This window comes from Peromyscus leucopus, chromosome 20 (assembly GCF_004664715.2).
Source record: "Peromyscus leucopus breed LL Stock chromosome 20, UCI_PerLeu_2.1, whole genome shotgun sequence".
NCBI lineage: Eukaryota > Metazoa > Chordata > Mammalia > Rodentia > Cricetidae > Peromyscus > Peromyscus leucopus.
In genome coordinates, this window is record NC_051080.1 from 2,663,950 (window position 1) to 2,686,849 (window position 22,900).

The 22,900-nt window shown below is 57.2% G+C and overlaps 1 protein-coding gene across 3 annotated transcripts; it reads right to left on the bottom strand.

The window, feature by feature from the left end:
- Nucleotides 1-289: 289 nt before the first annotated feature.
- Nr4a1 (nuclear receptor subfamily 4 group A member 1) lies at nucleotides 290-20,100 on the bottom strand. Of its 3 annotated transcripts, XM_028874523.2 has the most exons (8): nucleotides 20,013-20,100; nucleotides 16,104-16,222; nucleotides 4,083-4,966; nucleotides 3,157-3,286; nucleotides 2,740-2,891; nucleotides 2,238-2,440; nucleotides 1,970-2,148; nucleotides 290-1,108 (listed from the first exon to the last, which is right to left on the bottom strand). In XM_028874523.2, the coding sequence occupies exons 3-8, from the start codon at nucleotides 4,962-4,964 to the stop codon at nucleotides 852-854; spliced, it is 1,803 nt and encodes a 600-aa protein (XP_028730356.1). In that variant the 5' UTR covers nucleotides 4,965-4,966; nucleotides 16,104-16,222; nucleotides 20,013-20,100; the 3' UTR covers nucleotides 290-851. The 3 variants fall into 3 exon arrangements, with proteins under 3 accessions (XP_028730356.1, XP_028730357.1, XP_028730355.1); XM_028874524.2 differs by lacking the exons at nucleotides 16,104-16,222; nucleotides 20,013-20,100 and adding an exon at nucleotides 14,038-14,204; XM_028874522.2 differs by lacking the exons at nucleotides 16,104-16,222; nucleotides 20,013-20,100 and adding an exon at nucleotides 7,758-7,956.
- Nucleotides 20,101-22,900: the final 2,800 nt, after the last annotated feature.

Genomic DNA, 22,900 nt, shown 5'->3' on the forward strand with positions numbered 1-22,900 from the left:
TGCAGGTAGAGGGTGCACATCCGTAATCCCAACACTCAGGAAGCGGAAGGAGGAGGACAACTTGAAGCCAACTGAGCCACACAGCACGTCTGCCCTACACATGCTGCACAGTGAGACGTGTGTTTGCGCGAGAGAGGAGAGCCAGGCCCCGTCATGACCTGCCACCTGCAAGTGAGTAACGGAGGCTTACCAGCCCACTGGCGACAGCTGAGATTTCCCCGGCGCTATGGTCACATCTTACGTAATTAATTACAGCAGAACACACAGTGACGTCAGAGAAAAGACTCAATTTCAGCTACAGGTCTATTTTTTATTCAATATATTAAATATATTAATCAGAAAAGTCACATCCTATAAATCCAGGAAAATACACAAATATAAATCGGAACCTGCCATTCACCTTGAGTGACAGTTATGTACATGAGGAAGGAAGGGGGAAGAGATCTCCAGTTGGAGGCTGAAAGGCTTGCCCAGGCTGGTGGGGGCCCCACCCCTACCCCCCAACCTCCACCTCCACCTCCTCCTTTCTGTATTTACAGCAGCTTCGGCTTATTTACAGCAGGGTGGTATGTGTTAAAAATGTTTTATCTTACAAAAAAAAAAGAAACCACGAAGGCCAGGACTGAGCTACAGGGATAAGACAAATAGTGGGGTCACCCCCGTGAATGCACCCCCTCCCCCAGGGCTTGAGCTCCCTGCCCATCTTCTGGAATGAGGAGGCGAGTCAGTCTTAGCTCAAAACCAGGCTGGGGGTGGAGTGCTCTGGGGGTCCGTGGGCTTAAAGGCACATGGGTGACATAAGGGCACATACACACACACACACATGTGTGCACACGTGTTCAGGGTAGGGATCAGAAAGACAGCGTGTCCATAAAGATCTTGTCCACAATCGGTGGAGGGGGCACCAGGTCCTCCAGCTTGAGGTAGAAGATGCGCTGCAGGCCTTGGGTGCACAGTGTCCGAAGCTCAGGCAGTTTGCCCAGCAGACGCGACAGGCAGCTGGCTGGCTGGGGCTCTCCGGCCACGGTGGCCATGTGCTCCTTCAGGCAGCTGGCGATGCGATTCTGCAGCTCCTCTACCCGGCGAGGATCCTGGAGCCCATGTCGGTCTGCGGCGGCGGCGGCAGGGAGTACAGAGTGAGTCGCTCAGCTGACGCCCTCTCCCCCAGAGCCCCCCAACTCCTCTAGCACGCCCCACAGGCACTCATTCCCCAGACCGGTTAAGCATTTGAAATGATTGTTTCCACCGTCCCAAGGGAGAGAGCGAGGCCCAGACAGCTTTCCTGACTTGCCTAAGTTCAGACCAAGGAAATAAAACACTAATCCAGGTTTTCTGGGGTACAGGTTCCACATGGTTCTGAGGGAGCCTGGGATCTCACAGGAGGGCTGCCACCAAGGAGAGCTACGTATAGACCTCACTACCCCTTCAAGCCCCGGCTCTCCTGATTTTGTTCTATTCAGGCAGGTCCCCTAAGAAACTTCAGTGGGAAAGGGGGAAAAGCAGAAGAGAGAAACCTCTACCTTTATCACCGGAGTCCAACCCCTGTGATATATGTACCCACAACAGGCACAACCACTGTGGTTGGCAGGGTGGCTGCCTCTTACAGAGACAAGAATGGGAGGGAGCCTGAAGAGCTGAAGCTGGTCCTCTGTTTCTGGGCCACAGCGCTGGCTATCCAAGTGCAGCGTGTGAAAAATTCACGCGTGCACTTTCCTGTGTGCTGCGAGATTGACAGGGAGGTTTCCAAACACACTGACTCCCTACACCAGGTCCCCAGCATCCTGGGCTGTGTCTCGGGGAGGCTGGGGTCATTCAAAGGCTGCCGTGAGCTTTAGAGGTGGATACAGCCGAGTCCCCTTCCAGGTCCTGACATCCCAAATGCTGCAGGCACTCTAGGGGTCCCCAAGTGCTAGAGACCCTACCCAGTGGCCCTGCGACCCTGGGGCCCAGCCTGGTGCTTGCCACTCACCGGTGATAAGGACCAGAGCAGACAGGCAGGCAAAGGCAGGGACATCCACAGCCAAGCTATGCAGGGACCGTGAGAAGGTTAGGATGCTGTCAATCCAGTCGCCAAAGCCTCGGGCACACTGTAGCCGGTGTAGCACCAGGCCTGAGCAAAAGATGAGCTTCCCTTCACCGGGCTTAGATCTGGCAGGAGGCAGAGGACAGTCAGGACTTGGGTACGGACAGGCTAGAGCAGAAGGGTCAGGAGGACGGCAGGCGGGCGGGCAGCTCACCGGTAGGCCAGGCGGAGAATGAAGAGCTCCAGGAAGGCGGACTCCAGCAGCAGGTCTTGGTCTCCCGGGGAAAGCTCAGCAAAGCCAGGGATCTTCTCAGCCCACTTTCGGATGACGTCCAGGGAACCCGAGAGTAAGTCATAGAACTGCTGCACATCGCCGGCATCCTCCTTCCCAAAGCGGGGCAGCGCCAGCTCCTGGAACTGAAAGGGACCACGAAGAGCTAAGCACCGCGTCCGGCTGTCACACCCTGGCACGTCAGACCCAGGAGGGCAAATGAGCCCTAGACTGGGCCCGTGTGCTTGTCAATCCCCACAGGAACACCCAGGGCTACGGCAGCGGTTTGTAACCGGTTCCCCTACCCCACGCCCACCCCAGTGCATTTAGTCGGTGCCCAGGAGGAGGCTCCCCGCTTCCTGATGTTGTCCTGGAAGGAGAACCTCTCCTAACAGGCAGGCACTGCATACGTTCCCAGGGGCAGGGCAGGTGGGCGGGACCTCACCTTGGAATAATCCAACTTGGCGGTGCTAGGCCCTGAGTCCAGATGCGCCCGAATGAGCGACGTGAGGAGATTGGTCGGGGAGACATCCGGGGGCTGCTTGGGTTTTGAAGGCAGCCGGCCCCGCCGCCCCTTTAGGCTGTCTGTCCGGACAACTGCAGAGAAACGGGCAGTATTGAGGAAAGAAATGAAGGAAGGGTCTTCAACTCACACCGTACACACCACTTGGACTGAGAAGTCAAAGACAGGGAACCCAGGCCCACCCCACCACCCCACCCGACCCTGGCCAGCAAGGCAGGTGCAAGCTGGATCTGCGTTTCGGGGCTGGAGTCTAGAGGTGGGAGCGGGAATTGGAGGCGGATGCCGGGTGACCCTGGCTGCCCCACCCCGTCGGGCGGGTCGCCCCGTCTAACCACCCACCTTCCTTCACCATGCCCACAGCCAGGCACTTCTGGAAGCGGCAGAACTGGCAGCGGTTCCGCCGCCTCTTGTCCACAGGGCAGTCCTTGTTTGCCAGGCAGATGTACTTGGCACTCTTCTGTACTGTGCGCTGGAGGGGGGGAGACACGGAACAGGCTGTCAGAGCATGGGGGGGGGGAGCCCAGGGGAGGGGACCGTCCAGATCCTGCTGCCGACGACGACGACGACGCAGACAAAAGCACTCTCTGTTCATAGCTATTTTCCTAACATTTGGGTGCAGGGGAGGGAGACATCGAGGGCCAGAGCGGGGAGAGAAGTCTGGGGCACGTTGGGGGAGGGCCCTGCCTCAAAAGGAAGATTCCAGAGCCCGAGACGAAGGGGCTAGGACCTCGAGGCCGTCCAGACACCTGTTCTGAACAGGTGTCTGCCTGTGTCCACCTGCCCTTTCCTGGGGCAAGGAAGAGAGACCTAAGGGGGTGGGGGTGGGGGGGAAGGGAAGCCAAGCAGGCACCCAGCACCAGGACAAACACACAGCCTGTTCCCAAGTCCACCCCCAGCCTGGAGGAACCAAACCCTCTGCCTGGACCTTTCATCCAGTGCCAGGAACACAAGTGCCCGTGGCCCCCTCGTCACCAGGCGAGGGCGGGGGCAGGGGAGAAGCAGAGGCTGACCACTAGCATCTCTGTTCCTGAACACCACTGCAGGAGCCACACCTTCTGCCCCCCGCCCCCCGGCTTTCTGCAGCCCTAGAGCTCTGAGTGCCCCCGCGGGTGAAGGGTCCCAGGTTCCCGGGGAAAACGATACGCCTGTCCTCTTCCTGCAGGACAGAGCCAGCTGTGAAGGTTACTACAGACCCCAGTGTGGTGACCCAGTCCATCCCCACTTCCAACAGGCTGCAAGCACCCACAACATCTTCAGCAAAATACCTTGAAGAAACCCTTGCAGCCCTCGCAGGTGCGGACCCCATAATGCTGGCACGAAGCGTTGTCCCCACACACGGCACAGCGGCCCTCACTGCCGCTCGAAGCCCCACTCCGGGCCTTGGTGGAGGCCACAGGTGCATCCAGAATCCCGGAGGTGTCCAGGTTCGGAGAAGTGGGCGCCAAGCCGGGGAAAGCCGCTGGCATGGAATAGCTCTCACCCTCCCCAAGCTGGTGGGTGGCTGGTGGTGGGAACAACTTTAGGGAACTCTGGGCCAGGCTGGGGCTGGGACCGGCGGGGGGACTGAAGGAGAAGAAGGTTGGAGGTGGTGGAGGCCCGGAAGTCTTGGGCAACTGCTCTGTCCATGCCCGAAGGCCTTCATAAGTCTGGCTGGGGGAAAAGTGGCCAAATGAGCCGTCCCAAGGAGAGAGCTGGGGTGGCTGGAAGCTGGGCGTAGATGGCGAGGGAGCCGAGCAGGGGCTGCCATAGTAATCAGAGCCGCTGGAGGACAGGGTCTCATCTAAGGGGCCACTCAGGGTGCCAGGATAACAGCCATACACCTGGAAGTCCTCAAACTTGAAGGAAGCGGAGGCAGGAGAGGTGGCTGAGGACGAGGAAGAAGACGTGGAGGAGGCTGACGAGGAAGCGGAGGAGCATGGTTGGGTTGTTCCCGGCAGCTGGTACAGGAAGGTGTCAAACTCTCCGGTGTACCCGTCCATGAAGGTGCTGAAGCTGGGCAGGGTGGTGGGTGCGGTGGGCGCTGCCTCAGGGCTGGCCAGGTCCATGGTAGGCTTGCTAAACTCAAGGGCCAGGGGGTCACTGGTCAGGTGGTCACGCGGTCCCGGGCTCGCTGCTGGTGTTCCATATTGGGCTTGGATACAGGGCATCTCTGGAGAGGGAGGAGACCCGAGGGAGGAAGGGGAGGAGCCAGTAAGAAGCAGCAGAAAGCCTGGTGGACCCGGGGGAGCCTGGTGGCAAGACCACAGAACCCAGGAATCCTGATCCCCCGAGCCCAAGCACTATCTCACTCTGAGACACAAAGCTCCCGGGCAGAGACCCATGAGCCCAAGAGGGCTCAGTCAGAAGGCCAGCCACACCCCAGTGGGCCTGGGAACCCTAGGGAAGGCATCTAGCCAGCCCTTCCCTGCAGGAACAGGGGGAAGTTGTGTTCCTCCAACCCCCAGCCTCCTGTTCACGGGTGGGGGCTGGGGGAGGCAACCCACAGAGCTTCAGCCCAGCCCCCAGGAGCAGATCTGCTGATTTCTCAGCCAGGCACTTCCTGGGAATACATTCCCAGGCACATGCCAGGCTCTGCATACCCCCTTCCTCACCACCCCCACCCCAGTGTCTGTCTCCACAGACGTCCTGGAAATGGAGAAGCTGCAGGTCATGGTCCAACTGTCTACCACAGTGGCCTAAGGAACAAGGCAGCCCCAGATCCCAGCCCCACCTCAGCCCTGTGTGCTGATCCCACAGGCACCCAGTCCCACTCTCTGGGGCTGCGCACCCACTCTGTACTTTCTGGAACATTTCCAGGAGTTGGGTAACATGGCTACAGACGTTTAAATACCATGTGCTGGGGGCTGGAGAGATGGCTGTGTATAAGAGCATGTGCTGCTCTTCCAGAGGACCCGAGTTCAGTTCACAGCACCCACATCAGGTGGCTCACAACCATCTGTAACTTCAGCTCCAGGTCACCTGATGGTTCTAGCCTTGTAGAGCGCGCGCGCGCGCGCACACACACACACAGTTAAAATTCATTAATAATAAAGTCTTAAATACCATATATCAGAGGGAGGTGAGGGACTGAGCAGGAAGACCCAGAGAGGAGCCTCTGGACACACAGGAGAAAGGGCCGCTCCCAAAAGGAATTTCTCAGCTAACTGGGTCGTTTCTTATAAGAGGACACTTAAGAGTCCAGCAGGAGACACAAGTTCATTAGGCAGAGTGCGGGAGCCTGCTGCTAGATGCAGGAAGACAACCTGTCTCCTCTGCCTATGCTCCCCTGCTAAAGCAGATGTCTGCTTCTTGTAGCATCCAGAGGCTTGGCAACGTTACACACACACACACACACACACACACACACACACACACACACACACACAGGAGCACCTGAAAGAGCAGAGACAGCACCATTCCAGGGAGACCCTTAAGTTTCTATCTGTTCAGAAATCCTGCAGAGGAGAGGCTCCAGGACCTAGTGTCCCTTCCAACCTCCAAGTCTGGGGTCTGTATAGTTCTAGCCTTTCTAGCTGGGAAGGCAAGCCACACAGAGGCTCCAGCTGGGACAGAGGATGGGGTAGTGATGGGACGTACACTGTCACCACTTGCTGGCCAGAGCCCTTGAGGCCCTCTTGTCCCAGCATTTCCCCCATCCCCACCCACCCCTAGGTGTCTGGACAGCACAGCCCCACCCCTGGCCTGACATGGAACTTCCCAATAACAGTGACCCCCAAGTTCCAGCCCTGCCTGCCCAGTGGCACGTCCCTCAGGCATACAGCACCTGTGAGAAATCAACATGGCCACTTCTGCCTCTGCTTGGGAGAAGAAGCCCAGGCAGGGATGGGTTGGGGGTGGAGGAAGAAGGGTGGCAGCCAGTCAGGACTGGGCATTTGTTCCAGCCTCATTCAAATCCTGTTTCTCCACTTGGACATCCTACATCCGGATCAACCCCCACCAATCTACCCAGCTTCAGGCAGATAGTCAGCAACACAAGATACAGACCTGCATCTCGCCTCCTGGGGTGTGTGGGGGAAGGGATAGTCCCAAGGGGGGAGGGTGGAGAGGAGGAAGAGGCGGGGTTGAAGGAGGGAGTGGGAGAATCCGGCTTGGGGCAGGTCCTGGCCACACAGTGGCTTGCACCTGTTAGGTGAACAAGCCTCAGGTACCTACTTAACAGATCCAACAGGGACCACTGGGGTGATCTGCAAGCCTGTCTCGATTGACAGGAGAGTTATCCCCCGGTCAGGACTACACTAAGACTCCAGCGTGAGCACTTCCACCCAGTCTCCACGTGTCCCTTTCCCTGACTGAGCCAGGGTACAGCTCAAACAATCCTTCGTATACTTCTAGACACACTCACCCTGCCAACTTAGTCCAACACAGCAACCACCCCGCCAATCTAGCTAGCCATTTCCTTCAGCTCCTGCACCGTTCAGACAGAAAGTTCAGCAGGGGAATCTGATTTTAACTACAGCCTATAAAGTGTTAAGTAAACAACTGGGAAAGGAGCTGACAGCCTGGGAAGGAAACCCGTGGAAATCCAATCCTACAAGGAGTTGGATGGATCCCAGCAGCGCGGAAGCTCTACTGTATACCTTCTCTCCGCAACATGCTCAGGCTATACATACACCCATACACCCCACAATCAGCACTCAAACCCAGAGTACCGTGCGCCTCTTTGGGCGCCCTGGGGGAAAACCAAAACAAAACAAAAAACAAGCGCTGGACAAGCCTCCACTACCTACCGGCACCAACCACCTTGCAGACCCTTCACCCGCTCCCCAAACCTCAAGCCCGAGCTCACCCCGCTCCAAGAGCTACCCTTTAACACCACAGATGCACTCTACACACCCCTCCTCGTAAGCCGACCCGAAGACATCCTTTCCGCCCGCGCGTACACCGATCTCTTTCATGCACCACCCCTAGAAAGAGTCGCACACTCCCCGCGGGGTACCTACCCGGCCGGCTGCGGCTCTCCCTGGCCGGGACCAGCGACCCAGTCGCAGCCTGGTCCCGCGTGCGCTCCGCAGTCCTTCTCGCACACTCCCCCAACTTTCACCGCCTCCTGCACTGGGGCTCCCCTGGCGAGCCCGACCCTCCTCTTAAGCGCTCCGTGACGCATGGGGAGGGGCGGGGGCGCCACTGACGCACGCGGCCCGGCGAGCTTTGGCCATACAAGGGCGCGGGGGGCGGCGCGGTTCCGGCGGGAGGCGGCCAGGAGGAGGCGCGGGGACGGGGAGCCCGAGGGGGCGGGGCGAAGAGGGGGGGCCTGGAATGTCTGCGCGCGTGACGCACGCGGGGTTCCATTGACGCAGGGAGCGCGGATTGTTTGATCTATAAATAGTTTTCCTCTCGCCCGCCGCGCACGCTAAATATAGCAGCTTCCAGACCCGCTAGGCTCCCCAAACCGGACCCGGGATCGGGTCCCGGGGTCCGAAATAACCGACTAGGAGGAGGGGGTGCTGTAGAGCCGCACCCCCAGGGCTTCCCCGGAGCAGGATCTCCTCCCCTCCAGCTGTTCCCAGTGCCTACCGTGCCCGCTCCTTCCTGCCCATCCCTACCCCGGGCTCTGCTCCGCCTTTGCCCTTTTCCCAGCCTGTCCTGGGCACCTAGGGTTGTCACTCTCTGCCACTCGGGGAAGCCAGAGCAGGTCAGAGCTGAGACAAGCAACTCTGGAACACACCCAGGAGACGGGAAAGTGAGCTGTGCCCCCTGCCTCAGCCTTGGCAAGGTGCACTTGGCGCGTCTTGCCCAGCAAGGCCTCTTCTGGTCCCAGGGATGGCACCTAGAACCCCAGCCTCGCTCCTGGTGATGGACGATCTGGCTTTCAAAGTCTCTTCCCAAAGAACCTGGCTTTGCCAGGCCTATGCTGGCCTAGCGGACTCTGCTCCGGACTGATGCTGATTTCTCACCAGTGGCCCCCCTAACCTCTGGCAGGATGGATGCACCCTAGTTGAGAAATTGCCGAATTTCAGAACCGGGTGGAGCCTGAGAAACCTCCAAACTCATGCCAACTCTTCCCCATTTTATAAATAGACTCAGAGACATAATGGTCCATGCTCAAGGTCACTCAGCGAGGTGGTGGCACACTGGGGTAGAACCCAGGACCATCTCCAAGGGGCTCTTTTCCCTGGCCCCCTCGCTGATAAGGAAGCACTTGCCCCCCCACTCCAGCAGCACTGAAGAGGAGCGGCTCTAACCAGTTGCCGCCTGCAGTGAAGGGGCTGCCAGGGCTGTATCGAAGTGCAGACCAGGCTGCAACCACCTGGAGCCTATTGGGTTCAGCTGTCACCTTGCACATGTGCCCAGTCCAGCCCAAGCTTGGGGAACCCTCATTTGCTAGCAAGGTAGAGAAAGAAGTCTGGAGAGATGGCTCAGAGGTTTACAGCAGAGTCTGCAACTTTCCCCAACTGGGATCCTCTTTGAAATATCGGTCTGTCCCCACCTCCCCCATTTCCACTGCCAGCCGCAGCCAATGCCAGCCCACTGATGCTGCAGCCTTAACTGGGAAAACCCAATGACCTCCCCTTCTCCCATTTAAAAAATGGGCTGAGGGTGTAGCTTGGTGGTAGATTGTTTGCCTGGCATTTGTAACCTGGAGTCCATCCCCTCACCAGAAAAGACCTCCCTAACCAACCTGTCGCCTCCTCCTAAATCTTCACTGTCCCCTACACATGGAGCAGCTTTGGTACAATGCCCGGGTCATTCAGCGACCTGGTCAGAAGTTACCAGAACCCCCAAGCCAGCATGTAGTCTCGCTGTTATTGAGTCCACGGCTCTGAACTTTCCCGAGCCACCTTCCAAAGAACTTCTAGGCCACCTGGGGGAAGATGAAGTGTGGATAGGATCCTGGATCTTTCCCCCACACCATCCATAGTTAGATTTTTCTCTCCTTGGGCCTTTTGTTTAAATATGGAAAACTACTCTCATTTGAAAACAGGACCCAGGGGTTCAATGAGGAGGCACCTTCGCTCTGAAGCACATACATTCTTGGCCCTAGGCTGTATCACTTCTGGCTCCCTACCTTATCTCTCTACCCAGCCCTGGATGCCTCCCTCTAGTCCCAAGATGGTTTTTAATATGCCAGCAAAAACAAGTCGGAAGGGTTCTTCCTGCCAGCAAGAGCAGGTGCACTGTCCTGTCTTCAGCAGGGTGTGCTGAGGCCCAGGCTTTTCTCCACCTCGAGTCCCAGCATTCTCCTCCTCCCCACCATTCTGCCTTTGCACAGAGTGGCCCAGACCACCCTGTAGGAGAAATGGGCATGTAAGCACTGGGGAACTCACCACCATCTCACTGTGGATACCCCGACACTGCACCCCCACCCAGGCCGGGGAACTCACTATCTCACTGTGGATACCCCCACACTGCACCCTCACCCAGGCCGGGGAACTCACTATCTCACTGTGGATACCCCGACACTGCACCCTCACCCAGGCTGGGGAACTCACCAGGGCCGGGGAACTCACTATCTCACTGTGGATACCCTCACCAGGGCCAACCGCCTAGAGCCACTGCACATCGTAGAGGCTGCCCTCTTGCCGCCTCAAAGCTAGAGGAGGATGAGGAACTGCAGCTGCTACGTGGAAGTGTGGTGCTGGCGGTCTAAACTCAACTAACTACACTCTAAGTAGCATCACTAAGGGGAAAGAGTCCCTCTGTGGGGACACAACTGGGCCACCCATGCAGGGACCAGAGTGGAGCACACAGCCCAGCAGAGGGAAGAAAGGCCAAAAGGACTTGGAGGAATCCCAGACTTCGTCCCGCTGATCATAGGCTGCCCAAGAAGAGTAGCCCAGGGCCCTGCAGGGTGGAAGCAGGCGCATACCGGATGCAAGCTGAGGGAGACCCAGAGCAAGCCTGGTTCTAGACTAGACAGAAACCTCTCAGGGGAGCACCGAGTCTTGCTTTCAGGACTCAAACCAGGATCAGCTGTTCACTTGGGGTAGGGGAAGTGAGTAACGTGGGAAGTCCAAAACTAAAGATGAACACCTGAAACCCGCGGAGGGCAGGGAGAAGACATAACTACTCTGCCTGCCGACAAAAACCAGTGCTGACCAGTCAGGCCCACACCAGGGCCCAACCTACCGATGCACATCATCACTCGGCCCTAGGCAAGGTCCTTCGGCTAATTCCCAGTACCAGTTGCCACCACAGTCACAGGCACACTCTCCCCTCTGCTGGAGTCCTGCCTGGCCTCTCTGACTTCAGCTCCTGGGCCACCCAACTCCCAAAAAGCCTTTTCCCACTGGTGTAGGGAGGTAAGTCCAGGAACAAGATACCAACCAAGGACCAGACTTTGGGTCAAGATACCGCACCTGAACCCATTCATTCAGCCCTCTTCCTGTCCCAAGCTTGAAATCACAACCTGCATTTTATAAACAGATCCTCTAACTCCTGTTTTATGCGTATGCTGACTTGACCCCCGAGTCCTGTAAATCCACCGTGGAAGCAGTTACAGGTGTCTTCTCTGTGGGAGTCTTCGGTGGGTCTGGAAGCATGCCAGTTCCTGATTCAGATGGTTGGGCCCCAAGTGTGTTGGCTCTTGAGGGGTCTTCAGACTACACTCCCAAAGCTTTTACCCTATGACAGCAGTTCTCAACCTGTGGGTCACGACCTCTTTGGGAGGTCTAAGGGCCCTTCCACAGGGGTCGCCTAAGACCATCGGGAAACACAGATATTTACATTACGATTCATTAACAGTAGCCAAATTTACAGCTATGAAGTAGCAATCGAAATAACCGTATGGCTGGGGGTCACCACGACATGAGGGACCGTATTAAAGGGTTGCAGCGTTAGGAAGATTGAGAACCGCTGGTTTAAGTGGATGCAGATGCAGCTGGACCTGACTGAGTTCAAGTTCAAGTGTATGTTTCTGAAATCATAGTAGCTGTTTCTCATTAGACGTGTGTCCTGTCCACGGTTGCTCAGAACAGAGGGAGCTGGCACGAGTTGCACCGTATGACCTTAGGAAAGCATGGTGGTTCACATCTGTAATCCTAGCACTCAGGCAGGAGAATCACTGAAAATTCAGGGGCAGCCTGGTACACATATCCAGACTCGGTCTCAAAAAGCAGGATCAGGAGAAGGAAAACAGTATGATAGGGAATCAGAGACTCAAGCTCAGCCCCATCCTGTGAGGATCGCACTCTCCCTTGCAAAGGGCCTTGGCTCTTCAGCGGTAAGTAGCCTGAGCTAGCAATGTCCACCATCACTCCTCAGCCGAGTTGGGTAAACAGGGAATAGGGAAGTGGACTCACACAGCCCTTTCCCACGATGCCCCTTGGGCTGGGCCCCACCCTGTAAGCCGGAGGGCAGGAACCTCCCCCCTCTTCTCCTAAGACGGTCCCCACCCACGGCCTCCATGCTCTTCCCATGGGGTGGGTCCAGGGAGGCGACCTCGTTTCCTCCCACCGAGAAGTGGCCCCGGGAGCTTCCCCGGCTCAGCCCCATGCTGCCAGCCCTGACCGGGCCACTTCCGCTTCCTGCCCTGGCAGTGGGCAGGGGATTTGTGTTGTGGGCAGAGAAGTGCTACCTGTGGCCTCAGGGGCTTCCCATGGCAGCTCTGTGAACCCAGGTGAAGGATCAAGTCCAACTCTCTGGCTCTCATCTCCTGGTCCTTCTCCAGGACCTGCAGTGACCTTATATTTTTACTCCCTCCTCCCCTCCCCCACAAAAAACAGGTTCCCAGGTTAGCCCATAAAACATGTCCCCTGCTCCCTCAATACAGGTAAGCTCTGGAAGAGCTCCAGGCCAGCAAATCTCCTTGTAGTGAAACCTGGCCGGGTCCCATGGCCCTTCGAAACCATTTCCCACGTGAGCATCGTAAGTTCCATTAGTGGGGAACTCAGTTCACTGGGGAAGGGAAAGGCTGAACACGCGAACAGAACACTTGGACCGGGATGCCAGGAACCTGCAGGGAACAGGCAGGGACAGGCAGGGGCCAGGGTTATAGTCTCCCTCTCTGAGAACTAAACAGTAACCCCCTCCCCTCTGAGGGGCTGGGAGAAAACAGAAGATGCAAGAAGCTCTATACAGCACAGAGAAAATTCCAGGCTCATTATGCAGCAGGTGTGGGGAGCGGGGAGGACGGACAGATGGACGGACACAAGCTGATTACCGAAGGAAGTTAGCGTGGCCACAGAAGCTGCCTGCAATCCTGCAATTTTTTCTACCCCATCTACCTTCCGGGCAGAAGAAATTAATACACAGTATATAGAAATAAGGTTAGACCTCAAGAAGAACTGGCAGAGAGAGCAGGAAAGCTCAGAGGAGGTCACAGTCCTCGGGAAAGACTACCTCATTTCTCCCTCCTCACAAGCTCTTGGGTGCATCGCCCCTGGCTAGTTCTCCATCTGGGAGGGGTCTCCCACCTTACAGGATTCCCACACCCACCAAACTTCCTTAGCCCTACCCAAGGTCTCCTCCCCACCCAACCTCCTCAGCAGAAAGCCAAATTCAAAATAAAACCTCCCTGATAAGGAGCCTCAGCCGGAAGGCCGCCACACTTTCCTATTGTTAAAGTATTTTTAGTGGCAGGCTCTGGATTCAGTTAGGGACCCTGTTCAGAAGGGGAAACTTTTTTTTTTAAGAACTGACGAGGAGAGAGTGTGGGAGCTTCCCACTTAAGAGGCTGCCTCTGGCCCAGGTCCCAGGCAGCTGGCTTCACTACAGCCTGCTTCTCAGCAAGGAGAGTAGGCAAGTCAGGGATCAGCAGATCCACCCCTCAGTCCAGCTGCCGGTTCCTACAGGACAGGGAACCTGGACAGAGAGCAACCTTGAGATAGCCCAACAGGACAGGGGGCCTGGGTCCCTAATCAGCAACCCTGAGATAGCCCACAGGGCAGGGAGCCTGGGTCTCTACCCAGAGAGTAACCTTGAGATAGCCCCCCAGACACCTAGCTTACTGCTTTCTCTGAGCAACCTGGAGGCCTCCCCCTGGCCATATGGACAACCTGTGTGCAGCCTCTGAGGAAGGAGAGGGCAAATCTGTCCCTCATGTCCCCTCTGTCAGTCTTCTCAAGTCTGATTTCCATCAGAGAATGTGCAGCAGCCCGTTCTCCATTTCCAGGTCTGCCTAACACCCTTTTCTTCCTCTTCTGCCCTCCCCTCAAAACCAAAGGATTCAGCATGCCATTCAGAGTGGAAACATCTGGCAAGATGGGCAGAGTGGGGGAAAAAAATCCCAAGAGCCCAGTTTTGATTTTTTTGTGCCTCAGTGTCCCTACTCCCCAAACTTACCAGCTCTCGTCCCCACAAACCCAGACGACAAAGGAAGAATCCAGGGTTAATGGGCTCTTTCCACAGCCTCGAGAAACCCAGTTGGGGACTGTGACAGCCTGCCCTTCCCAGCTGAGGCCATGTACTGGCCGAGCAGTCTCTGGATGGGAACTGTCTCCAAGCCAGTGTGTCCTCTTCTGTTTATATAGCAGAAACCAGAGCTGGCCTCTGGGGACCGGGAGAGCCGCCTCAGGGCCCTCTTGGCTGGGGCCTGACTTTGGCCCAGGTCAGCAAGAGCCCAAAATAGTCAGCTGACGGGAGCCCCAGAGTGAGCATGACCCTGGGCCCGTGCCCAGGCCTGGCAAACAGGTGCCCACGTCACAAGACTAGCAGCTCTAACACTCACGGGGCTCTGGCTGGCAGCCCCTCAGGGTAGCACTGGCAATATATTTGACATGGGAGTTCCACTCAGTCACGTCACCCAGACAACAGGGTAAACAAGCATGCTGCCCCCAATGGGAAGGCTGGGTGTTTAGGAAGCCAGGTCAGGGCCGGAGGTAGAAACACGGGCCAAGAGGAGGGAGACACCTGGCCATTGCTGCCGTCCTGACTCACGTGCTTCCCGAGTCCAGATCTCCTCTGCTGACCAGGGCCACCTGCCCCTTCCACTTACAGTAATTCTCCTTGTCCCCAACCCAAGCTGGTGTTATGGAGCCTGCTGCCTGCCAGCAAGAAGCTGGCTCCCAGGTGCACACTCAGCCCAGCTCCCAGGAGCCACTGCCCAGGCCTCCCCTGCCTCCCTCGAGGCTGACTGCACACCCTGTCCTTTCCACTCCATCTTCCTCCGTGAGATCCTGCCCCCCAATCACCAGCTCTGCAGGAAGCAGCAACAGGGCCGAGGATGCTGAAGGAACCAGCGAGTAGTCTTACCATCATCCAGAACGGTGGTTCTCAACCTATGGGTTCCGACCCCTTTGGGGGCAAACAACCTTTTCACAGGGGTCGCCTAAGACCACTGGAAAATACAGATGTTTACATTACCATTCGTAACAGTAGCAAAAATGACAGTTATGAAGTAGCAACGGGGTGGGGGGGGGTGTCGCCACATCACAAACTGTGTTAAAGGGTCGCAGCGTTAGGAAGGTTGAGGACCACTGCTCTAGAGCATCCCAAACCTGAGGGATTGCTACTTGAAGATGGCCCTACGTCCCAGGGAAAGAGGGAGGGTACCAGGGCCTATGTCCAGGACGCCACGATGAATCCCAGCTCCCCTAGGCATGGTGACCAAATCTTGAGTTCCCTTGGCCTCATCCCAGTGTCTCAGGTCTCAGGGACCCTGTAAGAAAGCCCACCCCGTCCCTTCCAGGTCACCCATCTGAAGAAGGCTGTCCTCCACCATCAGCCAGCCTCTGGGCTCACCGGGAGCCCCACGGACCTGGAGTCTCAGCTTCGCTCCACACAGTCTCCCTCCTCGCAGGGCCATGAGAAGCTACTCCCCTTGAAACCCTCTCACAAGCGGAAGGGCAAATTAGATGGCCAAGGACACCGTGGGGGTGGCCACAGGTTTGGAACTTTCTAAGAATATCGGGTGAATAACGCCATGGTGACAGGGGTGGTCCCCATGCTTGGCAGGTAGAGTCCAGGACTGGTACCTCCCTGGTGCAGTACCTACACCCTGGAAACAGGCCAACCCCCAAACCCACACGCCCCTGCCATGCTCCCAGCCCTCAGCTCACCCACCCCACCCTTCAGCTTCCTGGAACCATGCACAGGCCTGCCTTGAGAGCAGCAGTCACCTCCCTCCCTCCCTCATCCACCCATGAGCCCAGGCCTCAGAGCCTCCAGCCCAAACTGCTAAGAACATACGGCTTCCCCGTTCCCCACCCCCGCATCACCCCACCTCTGAAGAAATCAGATGTTCCCATGCTTAGCAACCTCGCTCGCTCGCCTGCCGCCTTGGCAGGGCTTCCCCCTCCAGCCCCCCAGACCACATCCTCTCCAGGCAGCCCTGCCCCCAGCCCTGCCCCCATCCTACCCCACCTGCTCAAGGGCCCCAGAGGTGCACCAAGGACAGCAGCTGTACTTACCACTCTGGATGGGCCGCCGGGACTCTGTCAACGTTCACTCCATGCCCTCAGCCTTCAGGGCCCAGCAATGGCGCCCAGTCACCAGGGCGGGGCGGGGGCTGGCCTCTGTCCATGGTGGCCTATGGAGAGAATTAGCATGAGTGAGGCGCAAACAGGGATGTGCTCCTGAGATAACAGGGTGGGAAGCAGGGAGTCAGAATCGGGGCAGGACCCAGGTCACAAGGGGTAGAACGCAGTCCAGGCAGTGGGCTCTGGAGGACATGAAGGTGGCCAGAAGCTAAGGACAGCATCTGGGTATGTCAGAGCCAAGAAGCCGCGCTACCACCACCACTGTGGCCCTGCTTCCTGCTGCTCCTGCCCGAAGCCCCTGGGAACACAGGGATGGGGAGCAGAGAGAAAGTGACCCCTGTGAGGACAGGCAAAGCGCCTGTCCCTCCTTACAGGGCTCCAGCTCAGCCCCAGAGTCCAGAGGTCCCCTCCTCTGTCTCAAGGAACCCGGCCTTCTAACCTAAGCAAGGAGACTCTCACCAATTCCTATGGCGGGAACCCAGTCCCTAACAGGAAGGTCAATTTCTAGTAACAAGGTGAGGGGTCCCAGGCTACCTATATTCAAATCGTGGCTCCAGCACGTAGTCCCTCAACAAATGACAGCCTCTCCCTGCTTCTCTTTCCCCAGTGAAGAAATCACCATCTCTAATTGACATGCATCTCTAAAACTGGCAGCTGTAATTGGGGTTAAAATGTAGAGGGTTTACAAATGAACAAGCTGGGAGGCACAGGCAGAGGGATCTCTGTGAGTTCAAGGCCAGCCACAACTACACAGTGAGACCTATCTCAGAAAACAGATCCAAGCACACATATTGCGATGTGTCCTCCCTGGGACGTCTTAAATGAACACATACAAAAGCCAAGCAGGCCTCTTAATGCAGCCTGGAACCTCCAGTTTGTCAGGAGACTGAGACAGGAGAATTACAACCTCAGGGCCTGCCTGGACTACAGAAAGAGTTCAAAGCTGCTCTGGGCATCTCAGTGAGAGCCTGTCTCAAAACAGAATGGATAAAGATCATGGTAAAGGGCCTGCCTGGACTACAGAAAGAGTTCAAAGCTGCTCTGGGCATCTCAGTGAGAGCCTGTCTCAAAACAGAATGGATAAAGATCATGGTAAAGGGCTTGCTTGACAAAGGCAAGGTCCTAGGTTCAACCCCCCAGTACAGGAAACAAGAAGAGGTGGGAGAGGGGGCGAGGAGAAAGATGGAAAAGGAAAGGCTAACTCCAGACCCCGGCTCCATCCTAGACACTTCTGGGCACCCGGCCTCTGCTCCCAGAGCAGAAGGCAGCTGTGGAGCCCAGCCCTGGACTTTCTAGCTCCCCTCTAGCACTGGCTATTGGCAGTGACCACACCCCCAATCCTTTCTCTCACTCTGTGTCCTCATCCTCCCTCTAGAGCCCGGAGTGAGGGTAAAGCTGAGAATGCCTTCACAGCTATTGGACTGGGTTGCAGGTCAGGGGGCTGGGAAAAGAGAAGTCGGTGTTTCCATAACAGTGGGTGGAAGAACCCTGATAGGGGAAGGCCCGAGGGTGGGTCACATGCTCCTGACCTCTGCCCCGAGGTCACCAGCTAAGGGACACTCCTGTGACTGAGACACCCAGATTTTCCCTCAAGGAACTGCCAGCAATGGTAGAGTACCTGCCTACGGACACAGAGTGCTGGATTTGATCACACACACACACACACACACACACACACACACACACACACAGAGTAACTGTCATCCCTCACATGTCTGGGAGGCTTCAAACCTGCTTCCCAGGGGCTGTGCTATTGCCCTCCCTGCACTAAAAACAGGACAAAACCTCTTGTCATCACAGGGTGGACCAAGCCCCACGGTCTTCTCTCTCTTCTTGACACAGGGACCAGAGCCTGGCACCTTGTACCTAGAAGTTGACTCACAGCTCTGATGAACAGATGTCTTATCCCATCTCCTGTCCCTGGATCAAAATTCCCTCCTAACGGTCACATAGTCAGCGTTCCTGAACTACTGTGAGCGAGGCAGTGTGCCCAGAGCAGGGGAAGACCCAGGAGCCCTCGAGGTCTAGATCTTGGGCAGGCCGACACCCTGGGCCCAGCTACACACGCAGGATTGAACCAGTCACAAGCCCCGTGCAGAGGCCGAACCCAAGGCTGAGGCAGTTCAAAAGAGGGGAAGGTGGTCTCTAAGGAGGGGTAGACTTCAGCACCAGCCCCCCCTCCTCTCCTCACTCAGCCCTCCCCCACGTGCCCCAGGCACCTGGGCCCCCTTTCACCACCCACAGCCTTGGCATGGGCTGTTCCCTCCACCGGGGAAGTTGCTGTCCCACATCTGTCTGTCTGTCTGTCTGTCTGCTTCCTCCCAAGGCACCAGGTTTCCATTCCATCTAACCTTCTCAAAGCCCTCTGCCCACCTCCCCACCCCCACACTAGCCTGTCTTCACTCCACACAGGACGGGTGCAGATTTCCCACTTGTCTATCACCTGCCTCCCAGCTAGAAAACAGTGTGGTCAGCTCGGCACCATGGCATTCAGTTTGAAACAGAGGTACTGGGGCCTGTGGGTGTGGGGCGCAAGGGATGACCCACACTTGAGCTGAGGGGGAAGGTCAGGTAGGTGAGGGGAACATTTCAGCTAAGGAGCCTGTCCCTTCCATTTGGGGACAGAGCCAACAGGAACATGAGTTTTCCTCCTGGTTGAACTACAAATTTGAATCAGAAAATCTTACCTCGAGGGCTAGTCAGCCCCTCCGGGGACCCACCAGAAACCTGCTGGCCCTTTCTATGGAGCATTTGAATGTTTTCTTAACTAAAATCTCCACTTGCAACAGGGCATGGATGGCAGCCTTCTGAAGCCCTTAAGGACCTGCACACAGCTCCCCACTGGACAGTGGGCACAAAAAGCAACAGCTAAGAACTTTACTGGCATTCTCTCAATGCAGCCTCACAGGACTACAAGAAAGAGATTGTTTTTATTATGCACTGTGCAAGACCAGACCTTAAAAAGGTTCAGAAACTTGTTCCTGGTCATACAGCTTGGAACTGACAAAGCTGTGGTTAGAGCCCAGGTCCCCAGATCTGGGAGCCGTGGCCAGGCATCCATCCCTTTTGCCGGCTACTTTAACCTGTGCATCTAGAACCTGGCTCCACTACCTGGGGTAGTGTGAGTCCCTCCCAAGGAGCGGGTGCGAAGAAGCTCTGTGGCTGCGCATGGGTGAGCACCCGGCCTGAACTCCTGAGCTGGGCAAAGAAAAGCTCACCATTTCTTATTAGAGTGGTGTGAGCCATCTGTCTGCCCAACCGACACCATCATCGACATCATGGCCCATAGCACAGTGCATTGTTATTCTTCCTAGCCCTGGGTCACCACAGAGCCAGCTGGCTTCCTTGTCAAGTCTTCACCCAAGTCACTGACACAAACATCCCCCTTGGTTGTGATGCCCCGGGGCAGGAGCGTCCATCAGCGCCTTTTGGGAACCTGACGACCACAGCATGCCCATGTCACTAGCCCCCCATCCAGGTCACAACTTTCCATGAGACCACCTTTAGATCCTCCGGTCACTTATCAGAAAACGGACGCGGAAGGAGGGGATGTGTCCATGTCGGGGGGGCCGAGCCCTGCATCCACGCAGACCACCCTCTGGAGCCACCGCTGTCCCCAAGCCCCAACAGACTCCTGGAGCTTGGTGGCGCCTCCCGGCCCGGGTAGCCTGGGCTGCTGGTCTGGCTCCCGCAGACCGGGACGCGGAGGCATGCCCGGGGCCTGGCCGCGTCCAGCGCCGCTCGCCCGCCCAGCCGCACCCGGGGCGAGCCGGAGAGGACGGCGGCGCTGACCCCGCAGCAGCTCGGCGGACGCAGGTCCCCGCCGCCCCGGCCCCTCACCTGGCCCCGCGGGCTGCGCTCGCGTCTCCGCCCGCGCCTTCCGGGCTCGCGCCCCGCTCGGGCCCGCAGGGTCGCCCATGCCAGGCCGCCGCCGCCGCCGCCGCCGCCTCCCGCTCTCGCCGCGCCCGCCGGCGCCCCCGCCCGCGGTTCCGGCCGCGCCCGCGCCCCCGCCCCCAACTCCTCCCCCGGCGAGCGGCCGGGCGGGGACCGTGACGCGCGCCCATTGACGTCTCCGGAATCCCGGCGGCGGCGGCCGACGCAGCCTCATCAATGGGCTAAAAATAGCGGCGCCCGGAATAGCCGCGAGCGTCCCGCCCCCCGTCCCCCGCCTCCCAAAGCTCTCCCGCCGCCGCTGCCGCACACCCCGTTACATAACGGGCCCCGCCCGAGGGCAGGGTGGGGAGGTGCTGTTTCCAGGTGAGCCCTCTCGGGCCTCCCGGACACCACCCCGACATCCAACTCATAAATAAATCTACCCGGGACTTCCCCTGAGCGCTAGGTGGAAAAAGTGAGGCCCAGAGGGGTTTGGCTGCAACCCAAAGTCACACAGCAATTAGGCTGCTTGGGAGGTCAGGACCCCAGCCTACCTCTGAGCCTGTGGGCACCCCAAGGTGGCATGAGCCTCTCAGCCTGCGGGACCGTGTAACACCCCAAAGGCAGGGAACCTAGGTAGCAGGCAGGTTACAGGGCTCCCACAGGAGAAGGCAGCTAAGAAAGAGGACTTCTGAGAAGGTGACGTGTTTCCGAGGCAGGGGCATTCACCGATCTGGCTGCTGCTGCCATATACCTGGGTGACCTGGGACAAGTCACCTAGCCTTCTGAGCCTCTACTCTGCAGCCACCTTTTGCAGTGACCAGACCCCAGCAGCTGTGGAGTAAGTGGTCTTCACACAGTAGGCACCCAGGGTTTGGTTTCCCCCGCTCCTCTGGGGACCTTGTGACCCACAGTGTGGCTGCCTTCTGTCCTCTCCCCTCGGGAGGAGGGGTCAAGGAGGTCCTAGGCCTCTGAAAGTGAGAAGTCCACCCTGTCCTGAGCAAGCCCCTCTCCCCAACAGATGCCCATTCCAACAAGCCACACAACAGTTCCTGGGGAGACACAACACACACGTCTGCTCACCCCAGACAGACCACAGTACAGATGCAGCCAGAGTCCAACTTGGCGAACTGTGAGTTTTATTGGGGTTACTTGCAGGAATATGGGTGAGGAGTTACTCACAGGAGCAGAAGCGACCCAAAGACATCTGCATCACCAACCCCTACACACACACACACACACACAAAGCTGGGAACCTGGAGCACACTGCACAGCCTGCGGGCTGCTCTGGCGGGTTGGAGAGCATCCTTTCCAGGTGCCCCAGCTGGTCTAAATCTCTTCCACAGCTGATCTGGTCCCAGCCTTCTTTGCCTTTCACCTCGTGTGAGAGTCTTCTTGGGAGCTCAGCTTCACTTGCTCTGAGCTTTTATTGTGTCCTCGGGCATGGAGAGACCTAGTGAATCTGGTCTGTTTCGGGTACTTCCTGAAGCTAACTTGAGCTGTTTCCCTTTCTACTTCGAGAGCTTCCCTGCAGGGTGGAATGTTTCCATCTCAGAGGAAGCTGCTACACAATGCTCCCTCCCTTCCTACGGTTCCTACATTCTATCTGTCCCCTCTCTGCAATGGTCCCTGAGCCTCAGAGGGGGGTGACCGCAGATGGCCACCTTTGGCTGAGAAATAGGCCCCCATGCCTCCGTGACAGCCTTCTTCTCAGGAGCTTCACCAGTGGTGAGACTGAGAACTAGCGATCTATGGGCGTAAACAGGCAGTTAAAGTTTGACAGGCGCATCCCATCCATCTAGTAAAACCATAGAAGCTGCTTCCCACTGGGACCGATGACCTCCCCCGTCACAGGTTTTTGTCCTAGATTTTGTACCAGATGTGAACTCTCTCTTGAGGAGAGGGCCCTAAGTCCAATTGGAAGGCTGCGGGTCTTACTCATGATAACTGAGCCACTGTTGCATGAGCAGGCACGTCCCGCCTGGCATGCCAGTACTTCGGCAGGCAGGGTTGATAGCTAAGTAGCAATGTTGGTGAGAGTTCCCCACCAGCAGCCTGCGCGGCCACCTCCGGCCGAATGAAAGCCAGCCAGCACGCCGGGAGTTGCCCGTTCAGTCCCAGCTTGATTTGTCCACGTCCTGCAGTCAGAGCACGCACATGGGGTGTCTTTAGCAAGGGGGTTTTACCGTCTAGTTCTGGCACACAACCAACAGCAGTAACAATAGTCTTGATGGTTTGTGGGACCTTGAGGGCTTCCCTGGCCAACAACTCATAGGAGGGGAGCCTGCCCCTGGCACTGGGGTTTTCATTCAATAGCCAATGGCCTCTGGGAGTGTCCTTTTGGATTTTTTTCCTTTCAATTAACCCAGCCCCAGTAGGGTTGTAAGGTGAGCAGAAGCACCATTTTACCCAATTGTCTCTCCAGTGGCTTTCCAAATGTGCAAAACCCTCAGAGGTTAGCATTGCGTCATCCATATAACAAGATGACGTTTGCCAGAGGGTGGGCAGCCCAAGGCAACATCCCGAACCCCCATCCCGTAACAGTGGGGTTACCAAGGTAATCTTGGCAAAGCACTCTGAAAGCCAGTTGTCACCTGTTCTCACTGCCAAGTGACCCCAGAGGTTCAAAACGATACACTAAAGCAAACAGAAGCAAGCGTCCAACACAGCCTGGGAAGGTTCCGTCCATCCGCATCAACTGCTTCCTCGCTGACCAAGGTTGCGTAGGAAGCATGGATAGGAGGCACTAACTTAGTTAGCTCCCTGTAATCCTTCATCATTCCCTCTGAGCCGTAACATTTCCATATCCCGGAGCTCTTCCCCGGAGCCCCCCTACATTTCTCCACACCTGATCC

Excerpts from the sequence above, each read along its gene's own strand:
- Nr4a1 (XM_028874523.2), bottom strand. The coding sequence starts at position 4,964 with ATGCCCTGTATCCAAGCCCAATATGGAACACCAGCAGCGAGCCCGGGA. Across the intron at positions 2,892-3,156 it reads TGTGGGCATGGTGAAGGAAG|TTGTCCGGACAGACAGCCTA; the intron begins GTGGGTGGTTAG and ends GTTTCTCTGCAG. Across the intron at positions 2,441-2,739 it reads CCAAGTTGGATTATTCCAAG|TTCCAGGAGCTGGCGCTGCC; the intron begins GTGAGGTCCCGC and ends GGTCCCTTTCAG.